Source organism: Quercus robur, chromosome 11, assembly GCF_932294415.1.
Source record: "Quercus robur chromosome 11, dhQueRobu3.1, whole genome shotgun sequence".
NCBI classification, from domain to species: Eukaryota; Viridiplantae; Streptophyta; class Magnoliopsida; order Fagales; family Fagaceae; genus Quercus; species Quercus robur.
The window spans coordinates 53,986,602-54,009,446 of NC_065544.1; the positions used below are offsets into that span (position 1 = coordinate 53,986,602).

The 22,845-nt window shown below is 32.6% G+C and overlaps 2 protein-coding genes across 2 annotated transcripts; one reads left to right on the top strand and one right to left on the bottom strand.

Annotated features, from left to right (window-relative positions):
* The first annotated feature begins 467 nt into the window (after positions 1-467).
* Positions 468-1,196, top strand: LOC126705246 (putative disease resistance protein RGA1). Its single transcript, XM_050404144.1, has one exon. The coding sequence runs from the start codon at positions 468-470 to the stop codon at positions 1,194-1,196; it is 729 nt and encodes a 242-aa protein (XP_050260101.1).
* Positions 1,197-5,387: 4,191 nt separating this feature from the next.
* Positions 5,388-14,535, bottom strand: LOC126707198 (lysine histidine transporter-like 8). Its single transcript, XM_050406794.1, has 5 exons — positions 14,015-14,535; positions 11,753-11,886; positions 10,575-11,011; positions 8,393-8,524; positions 5,388-6,090 (listed from the first exon to the last, which is right to left on the bottom strand). Exons 1-5 carry the CDS (start codon positions 14,320-14,322, stop codon positions 5,605-5,607), a joined length of 1,497 nt encoding a protein of 498 aa, XP_050262751.1. The 5' UTR covers positions 14,323-14,535; the 3' UTR covers positions 5,388-5,604.
* Positions 14,536-22,845: the final 8,310 nt, after the last annotated feature.

Sequence of the window (22,845 nt, forward strand, 5' to 3'; positions counted from 1 at the left end):
CGAAACAAATTAATATAAAACCTTAATTTGGGTCTCACGAATGGGATCATTGGGCATAATAGAATTCCTTCCAAATTAATTCATTTTACTATCCATTTTTTTTTAGATTATCGACTCATCAGTAGGGACAGTCACCTTTTGAATATCAAAAAGGTATTTGGTATCAAATGATACCATGTCAGTGGTATTAAAATCCAATAAATATGAAAATGTCAGTAAAAAATAACCACCCTACTAACAAATGAAAGACATGTGTTAGTGAATAATTATTTTTATATACAAGTGTAGAAGCACTTGCAAAAAGGTGTGTTATTTCTTTTCTGGTTCTAATCCACTTGTACTTTGTTTTGAAATGGTGCATAAAATCAAGGGTATTAGGGAGAGGGTATGATATTTCAACTCTAAAGGCTGAATTCAATCTTGCTACACAACTTGAAGTTGGGAGGACAACAATACACAAGAGGGACATGAGTCACATAACCCACTCCTTTGTTCCTCCTCAGATTGTCATCGGTAGGGATGATGATAAAAAACAGATTATAAATCTTTTGATGCAGCAAGATGCTGATAGAAATGTCAGTGTAATTCCTATAGTTGGTTTTGGAGGTTTGGGGAAAAGCACACTTGCCAAGTTGGTATATTACAATGAAGGGGTAGTTAGTCATTTTCAATTGAGAATGTGGGCATGTGTGTCTGAGGATTTTAACGTTACAACTCTAATACAAGAAATCCTTAAATTTGCAAATGTTACAATTGATGAGAATTTGTGCATAGATCAGTTGCAAATTCACTTAAGAGAACATATAAAAGATAATAAATTTCTTCTTGTCTTGGATGATGTTTGGAATGAGGATGATAACAAATGGAGTGAACTGATAGGTCTGTTACTTGGTGGTTGCATTGGAAGTAAAATTATAGTGACAACACGAAATAGCTCTGTTGCTATTATTACAGGCATAACTCCCACATACGACCTAAAAGGTCTACCCCCAAAGGATAGTTTGTCTTTGTTTGTGAAATTTGCATTTAAGGAAGGACACGATCAATATCCAAACCTCTTAGAAATTAGAAAAGAAATTGTTAGAAAATGTAAAGGGATCCCATTGGCAATAAAGACTATAGCTAATATACTTTATTCAAAAGTTGATGAAGATGAGTGGAAATTTGTGAGAGATAACGAGATATGGAATTTATAACCAGATGGTGGCATCTTACCTGCATTAAGGCTTAGTTACAATCAATTTCCTTTTCAACTAAAGCAATGCTTTGCCTATTGTTCTCTTTTTCCAAAGAATTATGTATTCTATAGTTTTAAATTGATTCAATTTTGGATGGCATATGGAATTCTTCAATCCCTCGGCAAAAATAAAGAGTTAGAAGATGTTGGTGACTTGTATATCAAGGAGTTGTTGTCAAGATCTTTCTTTCAAGATGATAATGCTCACAAATTCGAGTGCATTACCTTCAAAAAGCATGATATTGCCCATGATCTTGCACTCTCAATTGCCCAAGGTGAGTGTTCAGTGGTGACCAAGAAGTCCACTCTTGCTGCAAAAGTTTATCATTTGACATTTTTGGACAATAACCAAGAAGTTACACCACAATTAGAGAAGTTGAGCAAAGTTCAGATCATTATTCCAAACTACTCAAGCAATGTCCTTACTTGAAGTATGCATATCGAAATTTAAGTACTTGCGGGTGCTTGATTTGAGGGAATCATCATTCAAGGTGTTGCCAAGTTTTATCAGAACTTTGAAACATTTGAGATATCTTGACCTATCAGATAATCGCAAAATCAAGCAACTTTCTAATTCCATTTGCAAGCTACATAGTTTGCAAACTTTACTGCTTGAAAATTGCATCAATCTTGAATGGTTGCCCAAAGGTATAGGGGACATAATTAGCCTCAGGTTAATGATAGTTACAACAAAGCATACTTTCTTGTTAGAGAAGACAGTAGGTTGCTTGAATTCTCTACAATTTTTAATTATATATGAATGTTTGAGTCTAAAATGTTTGTTTGAAGGGATGGATGGTTGTCTCGCAAATCTTCGAACATTGATTGTTGCATATTGTCCAAGTTTGACCTCTCTGTCACTCAGTATCAAACACCTAACTACTCTAGAGACCTTTATAATTTGGGATTGTGAAGAGCTAAGTTTGATGGAGGGAGAAGAAAATCAGGATTTTGAGTTGAGCCTCAAAAAATTAATGATTGGCAAATTACCAAAGTTGGGGGCTTTGATTATGGGTTCAAGTTGACAATAGGGAAGATGTTGTAAGTAAATACTTCTAGAAAGTAGAAGGAAGATGAGGTATTTATTATGGTTTTTAGTTTTTATGCTTAACAATGGGTATTGATCTAATACTAATAGACCAATCTTTTTTTTTTTTCTTTTTGATTCAAGATAGAAATTTTACTCTAGCCTAATTTAAGTGTATATGTGTGTGAATTTCTCTCTTGGATACTTGAACCTTGGCCCTTACCCCCCACATCCAACAACACGTATACTTGTGAAGTGACCATCGCACCAAGGATGTGCGGTGATAATAGACCAATATTTGAATGTTGGTTTTTTTTTTTTGTTTTTTTTTTTAAATTTTTTTTAAAAAAGGTAATGCCCTTGTTATCCAAATAAATTATAAAACCAAAAATCTCTTTTTGGAAGGAAATTGAAATTCCAAAACTTAAGTTGTATTTAAAAATTTTTTTCCCACGTCCCCTAATTTCCCCACTATAAAAAATAAAAAATAAAAAAAAGGGAAAGAGAAAAATAAACATGGAATCCTATTTAATTGATGGAGGAATTAAATTTCGTTTTTGGAACATTGTGTTTTTTATTTTATTTTTTACAAGATAGAAATTTTACTATGGCTTAATTTAAGTGTATATATGTGTAAAGTTCTCTCTTGTATACTTGAATTTCGGCCCTTACCCCCCACACCTCATAAGCACTTATACTTATGGAGTGACCATTGTACCAAGGGTGTGTGGTGTTGAAACATTGTGTTTTGAAGTTTAAGCAATAAGGCATTGGCACCCATAATCTTGAATGAACATATTAAATATTTTTTATGTTTTGTATAATCATTGATCATAGTATTATTCTTACCGTAAGTTTCTTATGTACTATTAATTGTAAATTTCATTTCAGGAGTTCAACACATGAGTCATAACCAATAGAATATGAATGTTTCTCAATTCAAAGTCATGGTTGCCTTCCCTAATTTGTAGGAATTTCTACGTTACAATTTGGATTACAAGATGTAAATAAATAAGTACTTCTGTTATTTAATTTTCTTGTAAGTGATGTAAAATAAATAAATATTTATGTTATTGTAATTTGCCTTAAATGATGTAAATAAATATACATATATGTCGTTGCAATTCAAATTTCAAAGTAAGAGATGTAATTAAATAAATGATGTGTTTACTCCCTTAACTACATTCTTGTGTATAAAGTTGAGATATCCATAGATTGGTATGTCTAAGCATTTGTTCTTATATTCATGTTTTATGATTCTTCCTCATAATCAATAAGGAGCATGTATAATAACATATTTAATTAATTAGAAAATATGGGGTGTAAATGTGTAGTTCACATTGAAGGGAGTAATATTTGTATTTGAAATTATAAACTTTCTTTACCACGAAAAGCTCCTTCTAGTTTAAACCAAAATTGTAAATGATATATTAAGATTAAGTTTAGAGAAAGATTAACATGCTAGTGATTATAGGCCGTTGATTCTCAAGTTTAGGAACAATGAGTGTCATTTTTCAAATCCTTCTTTTGCCAAAGGAATTAAAACACTTGGATTCTCAATTACTCCCCTAAACAATGAGAATACACACTTTATCCCCCTAAACTATTACCCGTATAACATTTTCTCCCCAAACTATGAGAGTGCACACTTACCCCCTTAAGAAATTACTCATGTAACACTTTATACCTCATCCTATGGGTAATAGTTTAGAGAATGGCACGTTTGGTGGATTGTAACGGTAATTATATAGGAATATAAATAGATATTACAAAGAATATAAAATATTGTAATATAATGTTTATTACTATTCATTTGTTTGGTGACAACACAATAATAGAACCCTGAATATAATAGAATGAAAGCATTTTAAATCAAACTTAAGATATTACTGTGCACCCTTGGTGCAGTGGTCACTCCATAAGTATAAATGCTTGTGGGGTGTGGGGTATAAGGGTCGGGGTTCAAGTCTCCAAGAGGGAACTTCACACACATATACACTTAGATTAAGCTAAAGTAGAAATTCTATCTAGTATTTAAAAAAAAAAAAAAAATCAAACTTAAAATATATTTTAGGAAATATCTTACTCATATAATTATATTTCCTTTTTTTTTTTTTCAATTTGAAAGAGAGATTAGTTTTTTTTTTTTTTTTTTTTTTTTATGATTTTTTATATTCATAATTGTTATGTGCATATGGAAAGTTTGTTTATTTAGAAATATATTAATTGTAGAAATTAATACACCTACTAAGGAATAATTATTACATCTCTTTTAGAAATGAATAGTTATTCATTATTTTAAAAAATAGTTATTGTAGGGATTGGGTTTGAGCACTTCTGCTACCAAATGAGTGGACTCAACTCCAAGTAGCCCAATACAATAAATTTTATAGAGAGTAAGTTTAAGAACTAGGTCTTAGTGAGGATTACAACAACTAGACACGGTTATGAATGAATTGAATAATAAGGACATGAACTAAAGTATAAAAATTCTGTCCTCGGGCATTTCGCCCGAGGAACTTAGCGTTCTTATTCTTTCTTCAGTGCTAGGTTACAAAAGTTTCCAAGATCATGCAAATTGCTCCCGTATTCTCCTCCCTCTCTCCTGGAGGATTTCTCACATTATATATCTCCCTCCAGTCGATTTTGGCCCTCCATCTGTTGATCATGTGGGTCACTACTCGAGTTATCTATCCCATCAGCCACCTTCCTAAACCTTCAGTGAGTTGCAGCAACCAAGACCATACTGTTCAGGGGTCATTTCCTCATTAATGCGGCCAGAACGTTAGTTGTAGGCATTTAATGCGGAGGTGACAGTTTCTCCCTAAACTGTTCCTACACCATGCTCCTGTGGCTGTCCTACAGTACTTGTCCTTTTTCTTAGGATGCTCTGGGAGTATGCCGTTGATGGCAGACCATTCTTCCCTACTAGGATCTGGGTTGGCCGAGGACAAAATTATCCTCGGCGATATTTCTGGGCCACTTGGGCTTTCTTTATTTGTCCTCGACCATTCCTTCCTTCTCAGCGTGGGCCTTGGGCTTAGTATGAGGTGGGCCGGGGTTGTCAAATTCTTTGACCCCACAGTTATTCATAAGGAATGACTATTCTTTACAATAAAAACATAACCAAATTACTAAATAGCTAAACTATAGGAATAGCTATTATATTACAGTTCCTATTACAGTCTACCAAACATAGCCTAAGCGAGTTTTCTTACAGTATAGATAGATAAGTGTAATTTCCCCAAAATATTTCATTCACCTCCAAAATTTCGAAAGAATATATATATTCTTTCAAATGTTTAATTGCTTTAATTTCTTACAAATAATGTGTTTGTCATTAAGGCCTAAAGAAGTTGGCATTTAAGCCTTTGTCAGCCAAGGTCCAAGCCGCTGCAATAACTATTAGAACACTGAAGACAATGCCAAGGCAACCAAGCCAGAAGTTTATAGACCAAACCACACCATTTGGTTGAGGTTTCTTCATTGCAATCCACATGAAACATGGATAAGCAAAAGTCATAGGTAATACCATACCTCCGATTAGAGGTGCTAGGCTTCCCAAAAATGGCACAGCCACAGCCACAAAGAAAGCCACCCCTCCAAAGAAAATGCGAAGGCATGTACGAACCCACTTTGGGCACGGCTTCTTCTTCTTCGTTGTGTATCTCATTTCCAAGTTGTCAAAAACTGGCATGGCGTAAACTTGGAATCCACATAAATAGTTCACCAATACCAGCAGATAGATTGAGCCCATAATTAACTTTGAGGTGTTGGCTCCATGGATTTGTGAAAATGCACTCAACAATCCCCCACTAAATGGTACCTGACATTCATTAAAAAAGAAAGAAGTCGTTAGATAAGGAGATTGTCCATGAGAACATGTTAATGAATGTCGTTGTTCTACGATCACACCATTTATACACTAGTCTGATTAAGCGGTTGACTGTGAGTATGATAGACAATTATTTTTACTTAAACTCATTACTTTTTCTTCACCACTAGCACAACTTGATCACTTCAAAGTTGTGGCACAAAAGTTGCATTTGCATGTTCCAATCCCACAACACAACCAACTTTGGATGGTTTGTAACAATTTTCACCAATATAAATAGAGTAATAACAAGCATATGTAGAAGACATATGAGTAAGATCAAATGGAGAACTAATAGACTCTCTCTCTCTCTCTCTCTCTCTTTCCCTCCAATAAGTGAGTGGAGGGAGATTCAAATCTAGGTTCATTCCATAAGGAGACTAGAGATTAATAAGATTTATTTCACAAATAAAAATATCTAATAATGGAATTTATAAGTTGTAATCATGTTCATTTGGTACAACTTTTTGAAAATGAGCTTGTACCTAATTTATATATATATATATATATATATATATATATATAACCGAAACCTTTGAAGCTCCCACAATTTTCCACGTCAATACAGTATTTAAAAAACAAAAAAGAAAACACTTTTCTAAAACCCGACTTTGCCTTTACCTTACACGATACTGTGCATTCTCTTCCTGCCTTCTGTCTACTAGCTCCTCCTTGATCAGATCCATGGCAAGCCAATCAGATCCACAACAAGCCAACACTAAAGCGTCGCATCTGAAAACCCACCATACCCACTAACAGACATCTTCTTCCTAAGAATCGGGTCATCAAGAAGAAACCGTAGTATATCTTTTACGCTTTACTTTTGTTGTTGTTTTGTTTTCTCTTTTATTGATTGTTTTGTCTTAGCGAGTCATCAATTCTCATCTGATCGTGGACAAGCACTAAGTCTAAGACTTGGTGAAACCGTAGTGTAAAGTTGGTAAATTTCATAGCAAATTCAGGTAGTTGACTGGTATTCTCTCTGTTTTTCTTATATATTATGTGATATATATTTTAAATAAGCAATTTGATAAACTTTCACGCTCAATTTCTCTCTCGGTCTCTCTCTCTTTCTCTTTCACTCTTTTGTGCTTATTATTGCAAAGACTTTTTGGTTTTCACGAGAATCTTATAAATCTTTTTTCTCTTCTTTGGTCTATTAAAACCCTTTGCTTTCTCCCTGATATTTCTTTATTTTTTACTTTTTTATTTGTTGTCTTTTTTATTTTTGGGTTATTCTTTGATTGGAAGAAAAAAACCTGGATAATTTTGGATTTTCTTTGTAGTTTTGTTTTGTGTTTTTCATGAGCAAGAAGATTGTTTTCTCATTGTACTGTTGTCCTACAAAATTGTTCTTGATTGTGTACGCAAGAGCCACGTGGAATATATTCTGAAAAGTTCAAATTTTGTTTGTGATGTGCATGAATTTGAGGGAACTGCAGTGGTATAAGGGCGGAGTTGTGGCTGTTTGCAAAGCAGAAGTCTTTTTGTTGTAGTGGTCTGAAACTGAAAGATACTAGGAAGTGTTTTGAATTTAAGGGGTAGGGAAGAGTTTGTAAGGTTGCTACAAATTTGTCCATAGAATATAACCAAATTTATTCGGTTCTACGAATAGCATTTTTGAAGATGATCCACAAATTTCTTATCTTTCTAAGAAAGATGAATGAAAAGAAGTTACTAAATGAATATGAACCATTATTTATACTCAAAAAATAATCACTCTTCATTAGGCACATTTTCAGCCAATAGATAATTTTTCGTTCAATAGACACATTTTCAGTCATTAGACACACTTTCGTTCAATAAGCACTTTTAATATATATCTAATATAATAGGTACCTTTTGGTATATCCAATTTGAAGAATTATGATATTTCAATAGACACCTTTTTGGTATATATTACAATCTATCTTGTATATACCTATATATACAATACAAAATAAATTAGAGACGCAACGTTTTGCCTCTAATATTTAGTTTGTTTCTAATAAAACTTTGTGCTATTTCTTTCAATATCATTTTTTTTTTAAATAAGGGTTTTTTTTTTTTTTTTTTTCACTTAAAACTCATCTAGTAGCTATTCTCATGCATTACACAGGTCAGCGATTAGTATTATATTAATATTGTGTAATCATGCAATTTTAAACCGTACTCTCAAACGTACACTTGTTTGATGCAAACATCATGAATGATATGATGCATATCTCATGACATTAAAATACCATTAAGTTCAATAAAAGGAAAATTTGCTTGCCTTGTTTCCATATGCCCAAAATCCAACTATTGCGAGGGAAAATTGGCACATGGCGATTACTATATATGATATTGTCACTCCTGCGCACATTGGCTTATACGATGTATGTCTTTGATTTGAAGGCAATGTTCCCTGCAACAACACAAACATTTTAACCAAAAATGACATTGAAATCGAGATGACAAATGTGTGTTTTAATAAGGTTTTCAGACCCAAATTGTTCAAAAAACCGTTAAAAGGCGAGGTTCAAGGTTTTAAAGGTTCAATCAAGGTTCGACCAAGGTCGAACCGTGATAACGTCATAATTAATTTAATAATTAAATAAAATAAATATAAACATATTAAATCTATAAATAATAGCAAATTTGACAAAAATATTTTTAAAGATTGAAACAAACTTTCAAATAAAAGATAATTACTTATTCTTATTATACCTAAATGATATAAATTAATGAAGTACCTATAATGTTTAAAAAAAATCCAAATAAGAGTATGAGAGTTAAAAAAAATAATAAATAAAAAGAAGGAAGGAAAAAAAAAAAAAAAAAAAAAAAAGTAAAAACTCTCTTTTACTAGTACGGGTAATTGACGTTCCTTTAAAAAAAAAAAAAAAACCATGGGGTATTTGCTTTTTTTCAAAACTCATTTTCAATTTTAATCTTATTGTTATATTCTAACTCCCACCTACCCACCCACCCGCGTCATTTCAGATTCATCTCTTCACACTATTACTCTCCTTTTGTGATGCTTTACATTACTTCCTTTACACAGTTTCCCAGTACCAGCTCTTACTCCCATCCATCGTCCTCCTCACGTCTGCGACTCATCTCATCTTCTTCCTTTTTTTTTTTTTTTTTTTTTTTTTTTAATCTCACCGTACCATCTGTGCTTCTTTTATTTTTTGCTTCATTTTCGGATCTTCTTCATCATTTTCTCCTTTTATTATTTTTTTTTCTCACTTCAAATCCATGCCAGAATTTCAGATCGGAAAGCAAATTTCTTCAGAAATACGGTTGAACCGGCTTACGGTTTGAACGGTTTTTCAGGTTAGACCTTAGTTCAAGCGGTTCTCTCATATTGTTTACATGCCCGGTTCTTGTATATAAAAAACCGTTTTCATAAACGGTTCACGATTAACCTGATCGGACATTAACCTGATCGGACCGTATAGTCCGGTCCGGGTTTAAAAACCTTACTAACTTATTTATTTGAAAAATAGTATTACCTGGTAACTTTATTAGTTTGTCTGTGTAATCCAAATCAAAGTATTTCAGGTGCCTTTGAGGTTAAGTTTGCCAAGCTCTAGGATTAATGTGTTGCGTGGAGTACATATTTCTCCGTAGAGACTTTCATATCATTGTTTCTGGGCATGTCAAATTTCTTTTTGAATCTAAAAGGATCTTGAGCTTAGGCTGGGCTGAGCTTTCTTTGGTAGTTGGATTTAAAGTTGCCTCTTTTTCTTTAGAGGCCCTTGTACCATGTACCACAATAACAATGTTGGGTCCAAAAGTAGGGCCAAGGCCCTAGTTAACCTTAACTTGGCCTGCAATATTGCAGGCTACTTTGAATGGCAATGGGCTGACCACTCACTGTGGATGACTGTCTTACCAAAAATGTAGATTCACTTCTTTTTTTCTTTTTTTTTTTTCTTTTTTTGGATTGGTTAAGGTTGAAAGTTATGATTAGCTAATATTATTTTTAGGGTCTGTTTGGGATCTGCTTATTTTATTAAAACTGAAAATTTTTTGCTAAGAGTAGTGTAGATAAAGATAAAAATTAGTTGAAATAGTATAGTGAGACTCATAAATAGTACCAAAAAGTATAGTAGGACCTATGAATAATAACAAAAATAAACTAAGTAGCAAAATAGGTTAGTAAAATTAATCATGCCAAAAAGACACTTATTCAAACCAAGGTGGTATAAAGCATTGTTGGTTAAGGTTTTATTTTATAATATTGTCTATTGGGTGATGAGAAACTTTCAATTTAAAAAAAATTTGTTTATTAATTTTCATTACTTCTTAATGTAGGTGGAAACCATTTTCAACCTTCTTAATGAGTACACGAGAACATTTGTTAACAAATGCCAACTACAATTTGCCGCAAAGTGGCAAATTGTGAAATTGTGTGCCAATATGTGTTTCTAAACTTTTAAAAGTATAAGGATGTTGTAGATACTAACCTGTATCTCAAGGATAAGATTATGCCCTCTGAATGCAAGGGCAATGATTCCAAGGGCATTCAATATATCACTAATTTTTTCCATGTTAGATTTCACCACGTCAAATTGACCATAGGATATGTCTATGGGCCTACCCTTGGTGATTGAGAGAACCAAAATCAATGTACAATATCCAATGGCTGTAATGGCCCCAATTAGAGACACCCCAACCATCGAGTTTAGGTTTGGTAGTTGGGCTACAAGTATTGCTACACATGCGAACACCAAGAACCACTCTGTACCTGTCAATGATTGGACATGGCATGTGGCCTCAAAGTCACATATGGTTTTGAATAAGAGGTCCAAGGTGTGACCTCCATTAATAATCATAAGGACACAGGCACCCCCTGATGAATACATCACTGGAAATAATGCAAGCAACTTCCCTAGTTTTGGACCTGCATATAATAACACATTATCAACGTATATATCATGGTTACTTAATACCTTTGTGATATGTTATTTAATTAAATTATATGGAATGTTAACTTAGGAACACAATTTGTCCCACAAATTGTTATGGTGTAAAATTGTGATCAGTGAAATATCTTTTATATTAGTTTATCATTAATACTATTTTTATTAATGCAATATCACTAAATTTAGATATATAATAATAATAATAATAATAATAATTGAGAGAAAATCATGTTGAAAGAATAATAAAATTTTAATTATGAATTATATATATAGTTTTCTGAATTAAAATACATTTTTTAATAATTGAATGTATTCACACAAAATTTATTGTATTGGTGTGCTTTTCTTGATATTTGGACACCATTTGAATTTAATTCTGAAAAAGTAAATAAATAAAAAATTCTTCTATCCCGGTTCATTTTATGCTTCATCAACTATAGTTCATTAGTTTGTCATGTGTACTATTCTTTTTAAAAGACATGGTAGACTGTGATAAGTAGAGTATTAAATAGGTTACTAAGATTTTTATTTTTATTTTTACATTTTATAAATATTCTTTATGCTGAACGGGATACTTGACTAGCAAATGACCATTTTAGGACACATATTGGGCCTGCATCACCTCTGATATGCAAGAGCATCGGAGATAAGCCAAACCTTAATTTATTAGATCACTTGTTAACAAAACAAAAAATTAGAAATAGTCTCCTTGTACTAACCAAAAGAAACTATAGCAAGTTGGAGGTATCTGCTATAGCGAATTCCCGGAACTAATTCATGTAATTGGACCAAAATAAATATGGTATAGAGCTGCCATGCAAATGCTAGTGACAAACATATGATTCCCCAAGCCCTGCAACCAATGAAGTTAAAATCAAATGATAAGACTTTAATTTCTTAAAGTTGCTGCATTTGGACTTACTGCAAGCAAAACTAGATGATTTCTTTGACCAAATTAGCAATAGGATGGACCACAGATAATCAAATAGAGGTTACAAATTTAGTGAATGAATTTGGTTCAATGAGAGGCAAAATATAAGAACAAACAACTTTGAAGTTATTTATTGCTTTCTATGAATTTCTAAAAAAAATTCAAAGGTTAAATCGCTGTTGGATGTGAATTTGTGGATCCATGATTTGGCATTTCTGGACGAGGTGTTAGTGTTATTTTTAATTCAACGAGAGAGAAGAGACAAAGAGAGCAAGGAATAATTAAGTTCTATATTCTCAAATAAGGACAAAATTAAGTTCTATATTCTCAAAGATGGACAAAATTAAGTAAGGTACAAGTACTTAAAATATTATACCTCAAATTTCGTTAATTAAATTTAATTGTTATTAAAAAAGATAATATTGTTTGTGTTATAATATAAGAAATTGATGAGTATCTTGGCCTAATAATAATGAATAATCATTATGAAACAGATAGCATAAATTAAAATTTTATTGTATCTATAAAAAAAAAAATATATATATATATATATATATATATATTTATATATATAATCTCATACTTGAATTAAATTGGAAAAACTAACTTTTAACCTTAAAGAGTGGATTCTACTAGTTAGATTCACAGTGGAACTGACTTATTATTCATGTGAAAGGAAATAACATTGCCATATTGAATAAGTTTGTGTCTCATATATAAAATCTCAAAGTCATTATTGATATATGTGAATGAAAATAAAAACTAGATAAGACATCGACATTTAGGTCTACAGTCACGAAACAAACTGAGAAATATCACGCTTTGCGTAAAATAAAGGGGAACCTTTTTGACTTTTCACATATAAGAATGAAAAAAAAAAAAAAAAAAAAAAGAGGGAGAGATGCCGTCACACACACACAGTATTTCTTGTCCTAAAAAAAAAAAAAAAAAAAAAAAAAAAAAAAAAAACCATAAAATTTTTTACTAAAGAAGTAGTACAGATACAATATTTTATGATAACTTGAAATATAAAATTGATGGTGAATTAATTTTATAATTGCTTTCCAGTTAAATTAAGCATTCAAAATTTAGAAATAACAAATTAGTTTTCAAAATTTTAAAAATAATAAAGAGCAATTTTCATAATACAAATGTCATAGATTTGAAATCAAATTATATTTATCTATATAAAAAAATGATTTGTTTGATTGCATTTTAAATACAAATTAAGTTTGAGTTCATTATAAAGTCAAATCACATTTTTAAATTTGTTTAATTTAATTATTTTTATTTTTAAATAAATTCAGCAACAAGTTGTTTCGTTATCATCTTATCAATAAATTTGAGATTAATGAATTTCACTTTATATTTATATTACGCATGTAACTAAAGCTAAAATTTTCACAATTTTTTCTCCCTAACATATTATCATATTTTGAGCTTAGGCTTGCCTATCCATCAAGTCTAAAAAGGTTAAGTTGAGCATGATAGATTATTAAATAAATAAATGTAAACATTTTTTTTATTATTATCCAAGTTGAGCCGACCTAGCTATTTATGACCAGTTAAATTTGTGCTCAGCCTTGGGGTACTCTAATCTGGATAGATTCGATAGAAAAACAAAATGACTTTTATTTTATAACTTGAATAAATAAATTTCAGTAACTAAAAGTCTAAAAGTAAATACAACTAAACATCATATATATCAGTGTAAAGTGATGCTTTTTCACGCATGGGTTGACAAAATGACCAAACCAGAGAAAGGTGATCAATGCAATTAACCATTCCCAACCATACAAATGCACAGAACATGACCCTAAACTTTTCAAGTTCTACTCGTCTGTTAGAGCTTGATTTGAGTCTTGACCTAGTCATCAAATTCACACTGCCACACATTTCTTCACAACTCATGCACTTATATATCTTGGATGATCAATTATGAACAATGACTTTTAGCTGAGCAAAATTGACTTTAAACATGCCAACTTTTTTTTTTTTTTTTGGCTAAACAACATGCCAACTTAATCAAATCATTGAAAAGATAGCATACCATCCAAGTGTTGCGAATGCAACGGGAAGAAAAAGAGCTTGGAATCCAATCCCTGAGCAGAGTAAATGAAACATTGCGTAAATGGAATTGCCATTCCTGGACTCTGTGATGGGGAGCCAAGCTTCCTGTAGATTCTTCCGGTGACCTTGCAAATTGGTAGATATAGTAGTACTCTCTTTTGAGGGATCAGTACTGTCTTTAATGGTTATCACTTCCATTAGCCCTTCTATTGTTTTGGTATTGGAAGGTGAAGGTGAAGGTGAGAGAGGCATCACTTGTCTATAATCTGGTTCCCCCATTTCTCCCATGGCTACCCTCCTCTTCTTCTCTCTAGCTCAAAAGCTATATGGGATTATGATATATAGAGCTAACTATATTAAAATATCAGGAGTGGGTGTTGCAAATATAACACAAGTGGTTGGTGGTGTATATAATGACAACTGCCTTCTGGTCATGATCTCTACAGATGTAAATGCTGCAAATAGCTCATATTCTTTTTTTCATATGCTTTTGCCACAATTTTGGGCTATTTAAATGCCGCTTATTGCTGAAAACTGAAAATATTGTAGCAAAATAATTTTTAAATGTATAAATAGTACCATGAGACCCAGTTTTAAGGAAAATTTTGCTGAAAAAAGTAGTTGTGAGTCCCGTGAACAGTACACGATACCCACCATCCAAAAACGCACAACTGGGAAACGCACAAACACACTTCCCAAACGGGCACTTAATGATATATTCCAATTATGATAAGTGTTTATTTGGCATCAGCTTATAAGCACAGGTTTTTTTTTTTTTTTTTTTTAATGTTTTCATATACAACTTTTTAAAACCTCCAATTTTCTCCAATTTTTTTTTTACTTTTTCAAAATTTTTCAATGTAAAAGTATAACACTCTTTCAACAAAACGTTTAATTTTCATTCTGACTCTATCACCTTTATAATTAGCTTTTTTTTCTTTTCTTTTTTTCTCCAACACATGACTTTTCTTTTTCATATATAGTAATGGTTAGTTGCCTCCAACCCAAAAAAAATCTTACTTTGTAGTCTCCCTCTATAGAAGGTCCCAGGCGGCCACATGAGTAAGACTGCATGAAGGGTATATGACTTAATTTACACATCAAGAGTGATATCATCATAGTGATATAAATGTGCGACGTTACTGTATTTTTAGTTGTTTATGTTCTTTTCCGCGTATGAGGGAAGATTATTCTCCCTTTTAAAAAAGACCATAAAAATTCATTAAAAAGAGAGAGACCACAGAAGATTCGTGGCCAGAATTATCATAATTGACTTCGTATGCTAATTTGTCTCTCTTCTTTCTCTTTCCATTTATCTGAGTGGTGTGTGAATATGTGTGAATCTAGTTGTGAGTATGCTTCAATCCACTAATATTTATACATGAGCAAGACTTAGGTGCTGTTCCTTAAATTCTTCTCTTAAGATTCTGCCATGTGGCTTTTTTCTTATGAATGGAAGAGTATTTTTTAGGCGTAAATGCACTTTTAGTCCCTACATTTTGACGTTTTTCCATTTTAGTCCCTACATTTTATTTTTTCCACTTTTAGTCCCTAAAACCAATTTACGCTTTCCGTTTTCGTCCTTTCCGTCAGTCAACCAACGGAAATAGCTGAGGTGGCAGCCGGAACAATTAAAATATTATAAAAAATGCCACATCACCCTGACAAATCAGCATATAAATTTTAAAAATTAATTTATTAATTTTAATTAAATTAAAAAATTAAAAACATAATTAAAAACAATAAAATCAAACCCAAACCCAGAAAATCAAATCCAAGAACAGCAACCCACAACCACCAAATCCTAAGAACCACAACCTATTCAGACCCACAACCCATTCAAACCCAAGCCTCAAAATCGATTCAACCCACGGCGGCAAACCCACAACAAGTGAACCCCAGTGAGCAAAAGCCACAACCGACGACAACAAACCCAGGCGAGTAAAAGGTTGTCTTCAAACTCTGTCATCGCCGTCATCGCCTTCAAGATCTACCATCGCCACCGTCGAATTCAAGCACTGCCATCGCCTTCAAGCTCTGCCATTATCGCTGTCATCTTCAAGCTCTGCCGTTGCCTTCAAGCTTCGCCATCGAGTGAGATAGCTCAACTCTCATCCTTAGAGACCGTGCTCCGAACCCACCAAAATGAAGAAGAATCCGACACCGGCAATTTTCAAGCACGGTCGAAAGAAACGCTGGAAGCGCTGGCTAGATCCGAAGCCGAGTATAAGAAACCCAAAACGAATACCCAAACCCAGAAAATCAAACCCGAAAATCAAATACCCAAACCCAAAAAATGAAACCAGAAAAAAAAAAAAATCAATGAGCCGAGTTTGATTCAATGAGCTGAGTTTGGTTGGGTTTTTCTAGGTTTGTGTGTTTGTTTGATTCAATGAGTCGAGTTGGCCTTGTTGTTTGATTTTGTTGTTGATTGTTTGAAATAAACTGGGTTTTGTTTGAGTTTTTGGGTTTCTGAGTGTTTGAGATTTCTGGGTTTTCTTTGATTTTATGATTTTGGCTATGAATCTTTGGGGAAGAACGAGAAAAACTTATGGATTTTCAGCATGGGTCTTTCAGCATTGGTCTTTGTTCTCTTCTCAAATTTTATTGCATTATTGATTTGATTTTAAGTGGGAAAGGAAGTTGATTCAATGGGTTTAATTTTGAATTCTTGTTCTTGGTTTGATTTTCTAGGTTTGTGTTCTTGTGTTCATAGGCATTTGATTTCATTGTTTTTAATTCTGAATTCGTGTTCTTGGATTTGATTTTCTGGGTTTAGGTTTGATTTTATTATTTTTAATTATGTTTTTAATTTTTTTATTTAATTAAAATTAATAAATTAATTTTTAAAATTTATATGCTGATTTGTCAGGGTGATGTGGCATTTTTTATAATATTTTAATTGTTCCGGCTGCCACCTCAGCTATTTCCGTTGGTTGACTGACGGAAAGGACGAAAACGGAAAGCGTAAATTGGTTTTAGGGACTAAAAGTGGAAAAAATAAAATGTAGGGACTAAAATGGAAAAACGTCAAAATGTAGGGACTAAAAGTGCATTTACGCCTATTTTTTAAGTTAAGTAGCCATATGACAGAATCTCAAAAATTGAACCTAAGGAACAGCACCTAAGGTACTGTACATAAGTTTTGTCTTTTATATATATATCCAAGTTGTGAGTATGTGTGTGCATGCACTAGTAAAAAACAAGAAGTTTATCCAATATTCAAATTGAGCAAATAAAAATAAAATAGAAGAAAAAAAAAGATATTAGTAGAGGGAATTAAAAAAAGACATCAATTGATAGAGTAACAAAGAATCGTGTATATATATTGATGCTGTTATAAAAAACCAACTTCTGAACTCATCCATATGTCTCGTCCTAAGGATAAGGTTAATTGTCAGAGCATGTTTGTCCAAGGAGAAAGCTCGTCCGTCCATGAAGTTGGTTGGACGAGCACCTTGCGTCCTGAACATATTCCTTGAAGCAGATACTGTTTTCCTATTTCCCCTAATAAACGGTTTGTAGTCAATGGACCCCAAATAATGTAACTTCCATGGCAGTTATGGAAGTTACCTCCGAATCTTCTGAACTCCACAACGGTAGAAGTAACTACCTCAAACAAATGCTATATAAAGGCTCTTCTACAGGAGGGTAAGGCATTCAGACATTTTTCCATACAAATTGGAATTTCGAAAATACTAACTTTACCATCAGAGGATTCTTGACTGGTCTTCCCTGGTCTCCTCTAACTTTGTGTTCATCTTTTCAGGATATTCCAAGTAACAAAGATCATCAACGCCCGAGACATTCAGCCTAACTGATTTCCTTGTGTTCATCATATATATATATATATATATATATATATATATATTATAATTCAATTGTTATGAATCAAAATATATGTATTTTAAGGCCAAAATGGGCATTTTCTCCTTTTGCCAAAACTTTCCAACAAAATACCCTTGTTCTAAAACTATCTAGCAAAATACCCTTGTTTTAAATTCGATTTTCTAAAAATCAAAATCCAAAGAAAAACTCGATTTTTAGAAAATCAAGTTATGTGAAATCAAACTTAAAAAAATAAAAAAAATACATGGAACTCAAGTTCCATGTAAAATTTCTCACATTACTCGATTTTCATCAAATCGAGTTTTTCATTGAAACTCAATTTTCTAAAAATTGAGTTTCAAAACATGAGCATTTTGTTAGATGGTTTCAGAACATGGGCATTTTGCTACATATTTGGGCGAAAGGGGCAAATGCCCATTTTGGCCTGTATTTTAAATTCATGAAATGAAATGTAAGAAATTAAAATGTCATAACAACCAACATAGTATTTTGGGATTCACCAACAAATTAATAAACAAACTATTTAAGAGAAACATGAAATAAAGAAAATAAGCATACCTCTTTGAAATGAATTGTAATAAATTATAGTGGCATAACTTTTGAAGCTTAAGGAGATGGATATATATAAAAGAACAGATTTTACAACATGCAATGCAAACAATAAATGAAACTAACTTTTCAATTTCATAAATCAGGTGTTATTTACCTGGTGTTAACTGCATTGTATAATTGGCTAGAAGTGGTTGCATTGAAGCCCAAAATACCAAATGCTGAAATCTTTTAAGCTCCTACATTTATGCCTTCAAATAATCATTGAGTTGGAGTGGAAACCGTTATTTTCTTAGAAGTTGAAGAGTGTTTGTACAGGGAAAGAGAGGTTGTAAGTGAGTGAAGGTTTTGGCTGGGTTTCATCTACACGCGGGGAGGAAGAAGAGAGTTTATAAGTGGCTAGGTTTCATCCACACGTAGGAGGAAGAAGAGAGTTTGTGGGTAAAAGTTTAGGCTTTGATTTACATGTGGGTGGGGAGGGTGAGACTTGGGTCATAAGATTTGGGCTAAGGCTTTTCGTAATTTTGGTCTATTTTTAAAAGGTAGTCACTTTTTTTAGAGAGTTACGACATTTGGTGTAATTTTCAAGCTCAGTCCATATAGTATGTAACAGTAAAAAGAAGTCACTATAATCTATTGGGTAATAGTTAAAAAACAGATTGAAAAATGTTAAAAAGTCTAAAAGTAAAATTAGAGCGCTACCTAACAGGACCTCATGCACTCCCGCATAAGGTCTCTGCTTATATATATTGATTGTGGTGATATCAAAACCGTACACCAATATTAATCCCTACCAAAATATTTCCTTCTCTTATCCAAGTCGAAATGGCCTCCAGTATAGTATCGACAACTTTTTGCAAGACTCCTTAATGCAAGATTGTATTTTTAACCTTTCTTGATGTTAATGTTGGGAATATGTATGTAATTCAATGAAGGAATAGCAATAAATAGTTGGATAAAAAATGGCTTAGAGGCACGAACACTTCACTATCCTTAAACAATATTTGTCCACACACAAAATATAATAAAAGCTTACTGAAAATTTGTTCTCAAGATACAACTAAGCTAAGAATTCTTCAAGTAGTAATCCTGAGAGAATTCTTGTGAATTTCAATGAAAATGGTGGAAGGTAGTGAGCAAATGAATGAGTCAAGTGGAACATAGCCCTTCAAAAGGCATATTTGGGGAGTTACTTTAATTGATTTTAACAATCACAAAGCATTATAACAGTTTGTCGAACTTGAATTGAAAATGAGTTAAACCCCTTAAACAAACCAGTTGATCTTTTGCTCATCAGCTTATACAAACAGTAGTCTCTCCATTTTCAATATAATATATTACAACTTATCTTGTATATACCTTTATAAAGTATAATTAACACAAGACGGCAAATCAAATAAGTAATTCCCTCATTCTCAAAAAATAAAAAAATAAAAAAGGTAATTCCCTGAGACCCATATATACATTCAAAATGGTTATTGGTTTAATTTCTTACTAATTTATCTGTCATTAAGGCTTGTAGAAGTTGGCTTTTAGTCCATTGTCAGCTAAGGTCCAAGCCGCTGCAATAACTATTAGAATTGTCAAGACAATGCGAAAGCAACCTAACCCCATGTTTATAAACCAAACCAAACCATTTGGTCGAGGTTTCTTCATTGCAATCCACATGAAACATGGATAAGCAAAAGTTAAAGGTAATGTAGCACCTCCAACTAAAGGTGCTAGTCTTCCCAAAAATGGAAAAGTCACAGAAAGAAAGAAAGCCAACCCTCCATAGAAAATGCGAAGGAATGTGCGAACCCAAATTTCATAAATACATAGAAAAATGAAAAAATAAAAAGAAAAAAGAACTTATGAAGCCAAATTTCATTATATCATGGAAAATTAGAAGAGTCAAAATCATGCTTTTCTCTCACATTTTTTGATATAGAGAACATTGATATAAACTTTTTTAAGTATATACAAGTGCCTTTAAAGTCTTGCATTTTCCCCTTCCCTGTTTATGAAAAAACATAATTCTCTGTTTTATGAGAAATTGAAAGAGTCCATTTCAAGGTTCAAATATTTTTTTTTAGTCTAATAGTGTTCAAATCTATTTGTAATATCTAATAAGACCCATTTCACAAATAGAAGATATCTTATGATAATAAGATTTTATATATTGTAGATGCGTTTGTTCGATACAATTTATTTTTGGGCAAAATGCAAAAAATATCTCTAAAAGTTCAGTTTGCTTACAAACACATTTTTTGTACAATCAATTTAAATTTTTAGTCCCTTGAGATCTTACAAGTATCCAAATTGACCTCTATGTTAAACTTCCGTCAGTTTGAAACAACACGAGCACATGATTACAATTCTCTTCAAATCATTTATATAATAAAATACTCTCATATTTGCATTTTTTACCATATTTTTATGCTATCTTGTGATTGATTATATATTATCTTTGTTTAATAGGTGATTAGGGTTTTTCATGCAAAGTGGAGCTAAGTCAATTGCTAACCCAACTTGAAGGACGTGGAGGGCATGAAGTAAAGAAAAGAAAAGCAACACAAGCAGAAACAACAATTCTCTTCACTCCCATTCCTATCCTTTTTCCTTGATATGGTAACAACAATTCTCTTGTTTGTGCCCAAGCCTCCCACAGCAGAAACAAAGAGAAGAATTTTCTTCATATTTTACTTGCTGCACCAACCCTCCTATCCTTTTGGAGTTTATTAATGGCTTCTCCAAATCAATTTGTATACAGAGTCTTGCATAACTTTCACGTTATCCTGTAGCAGTGTATGAATCAATGCGAAGCATGGGACCTATAGCACTACCTATAGCACTACCTATTTCCTTCAAAACTTTCATATCATAAAACTCAATAGGCAATTCAGGGAATCTCACCCAAACTGCTATTGACGTTAGATTGTCTCCTGAGGCTTTGAAATAAGGCTCCTAAGGCTTAATGGCCAAAAAATGCTCACCAATAAACCATGGGCCTCCACGAAGAACTTTATCGTAATCATCTGAACTATAGAACTTAATCAAGAAATAGTCTTTCCCAAGATTAGCACAGTCCATCCTAGTTGCAAGTTTCCATAAGGCATTGATCTTGAAAGTGAGATAACTGAAACCAACAGTTCTACCAAATACTTTCACTATCAAAGCCTTTGACCCTGGGGCTCTGATACAAGCCTTGGTTTCCTTTGACAGCTTCACTTTCGCCATTCCTTCAATGAGAGGTTCTACTTCTGAATTCGACTCCTCTCCATCATCCCAGACATTGTCCAGCTTGAAGGCTTGCTCATAAGCTCCAGGAATGTCTCCCACAAGACTGTCTTTATAGCTAGCAAGAGTCTGTGGTGGGGTAAATTGCCTTGCTCCATTGCTCTCCTTAAATTTCTTGACACTACGACCTAGCTCATCTTCTTCCTCATTCAACCTTGGGGGTTCATGGCAATATTCTGCTTCCATGATTTTTTTTTTCTCCTAATTGGACCATACTATTATTATAACATGTAATATACAAATAAACAAATACATTAATATTCACTCACCTTCCACCACATTCTTCTCAAAAAAAAAAAAAAAAAAAAAAAAATCCTTCTACCACATTTTTCAGGTGTCGTACAACACTTAAAAAGTAACTTTCTTTTTAGTCACAATAGATTTACTATCTTCCACCAAAACATAACCTGTAATAAAAAAGAATTAACAAAATAGAATAGCAAGAGAGAGAGAGAGAGAGAGAGAGAGAGAGAGAGAGAGAGAGAGAGAGAGAGAGAGAGAGAGAGAGAGAGAGAGAGAGAGAGAGAGAGAGAGAGAGAGAGAGAGAGAATCCTTTGAACGCTCCCCTAGATGATTTGATAAAACTCTTTGATTCTCTTTTCATTAATATAGAGTAAGAAAGTTTCAGCTTAATCTATTTTGGTGTGTAAACTAGAAACCAATTATTTCCATTATGCTTTTAATTTACAAATTACTACTTCACTCGGTCATAAATCTTGCTCATATTAAGTTTCAATGTAATGTATCTGTTTTTTTTTTTTTTTTTTTGGGTTTTATGTGATGCATTATTTTAAAAACTACCAAGATGTAATGAGTCTTATTGGTCAATATTCATTTTTTTTTAATTTTTTTTAAATTTTTTTATGAGGGTTTTGTCTTTGGGTTAGCATGATGTGGTAGAATTTATTTTTGGTAAAAATGCAAAACTAACCCTCTAACTTTCACTCTTTTTCATTTCATCCTCTAACTTTCAGTTTTGTCAATTCAGTACTCTTAACTTTCAATTTTTGTCAATGCAGGATTCCGTTAAACCCCAGTTATGGGCTGCCATTAATTTCACTGAAACGACTCCGTTTTCCTTCTTCTTCTTCTTCTTCATCTTTTAAAAATTTTGGAATTAAAAGAAAAAAAAAA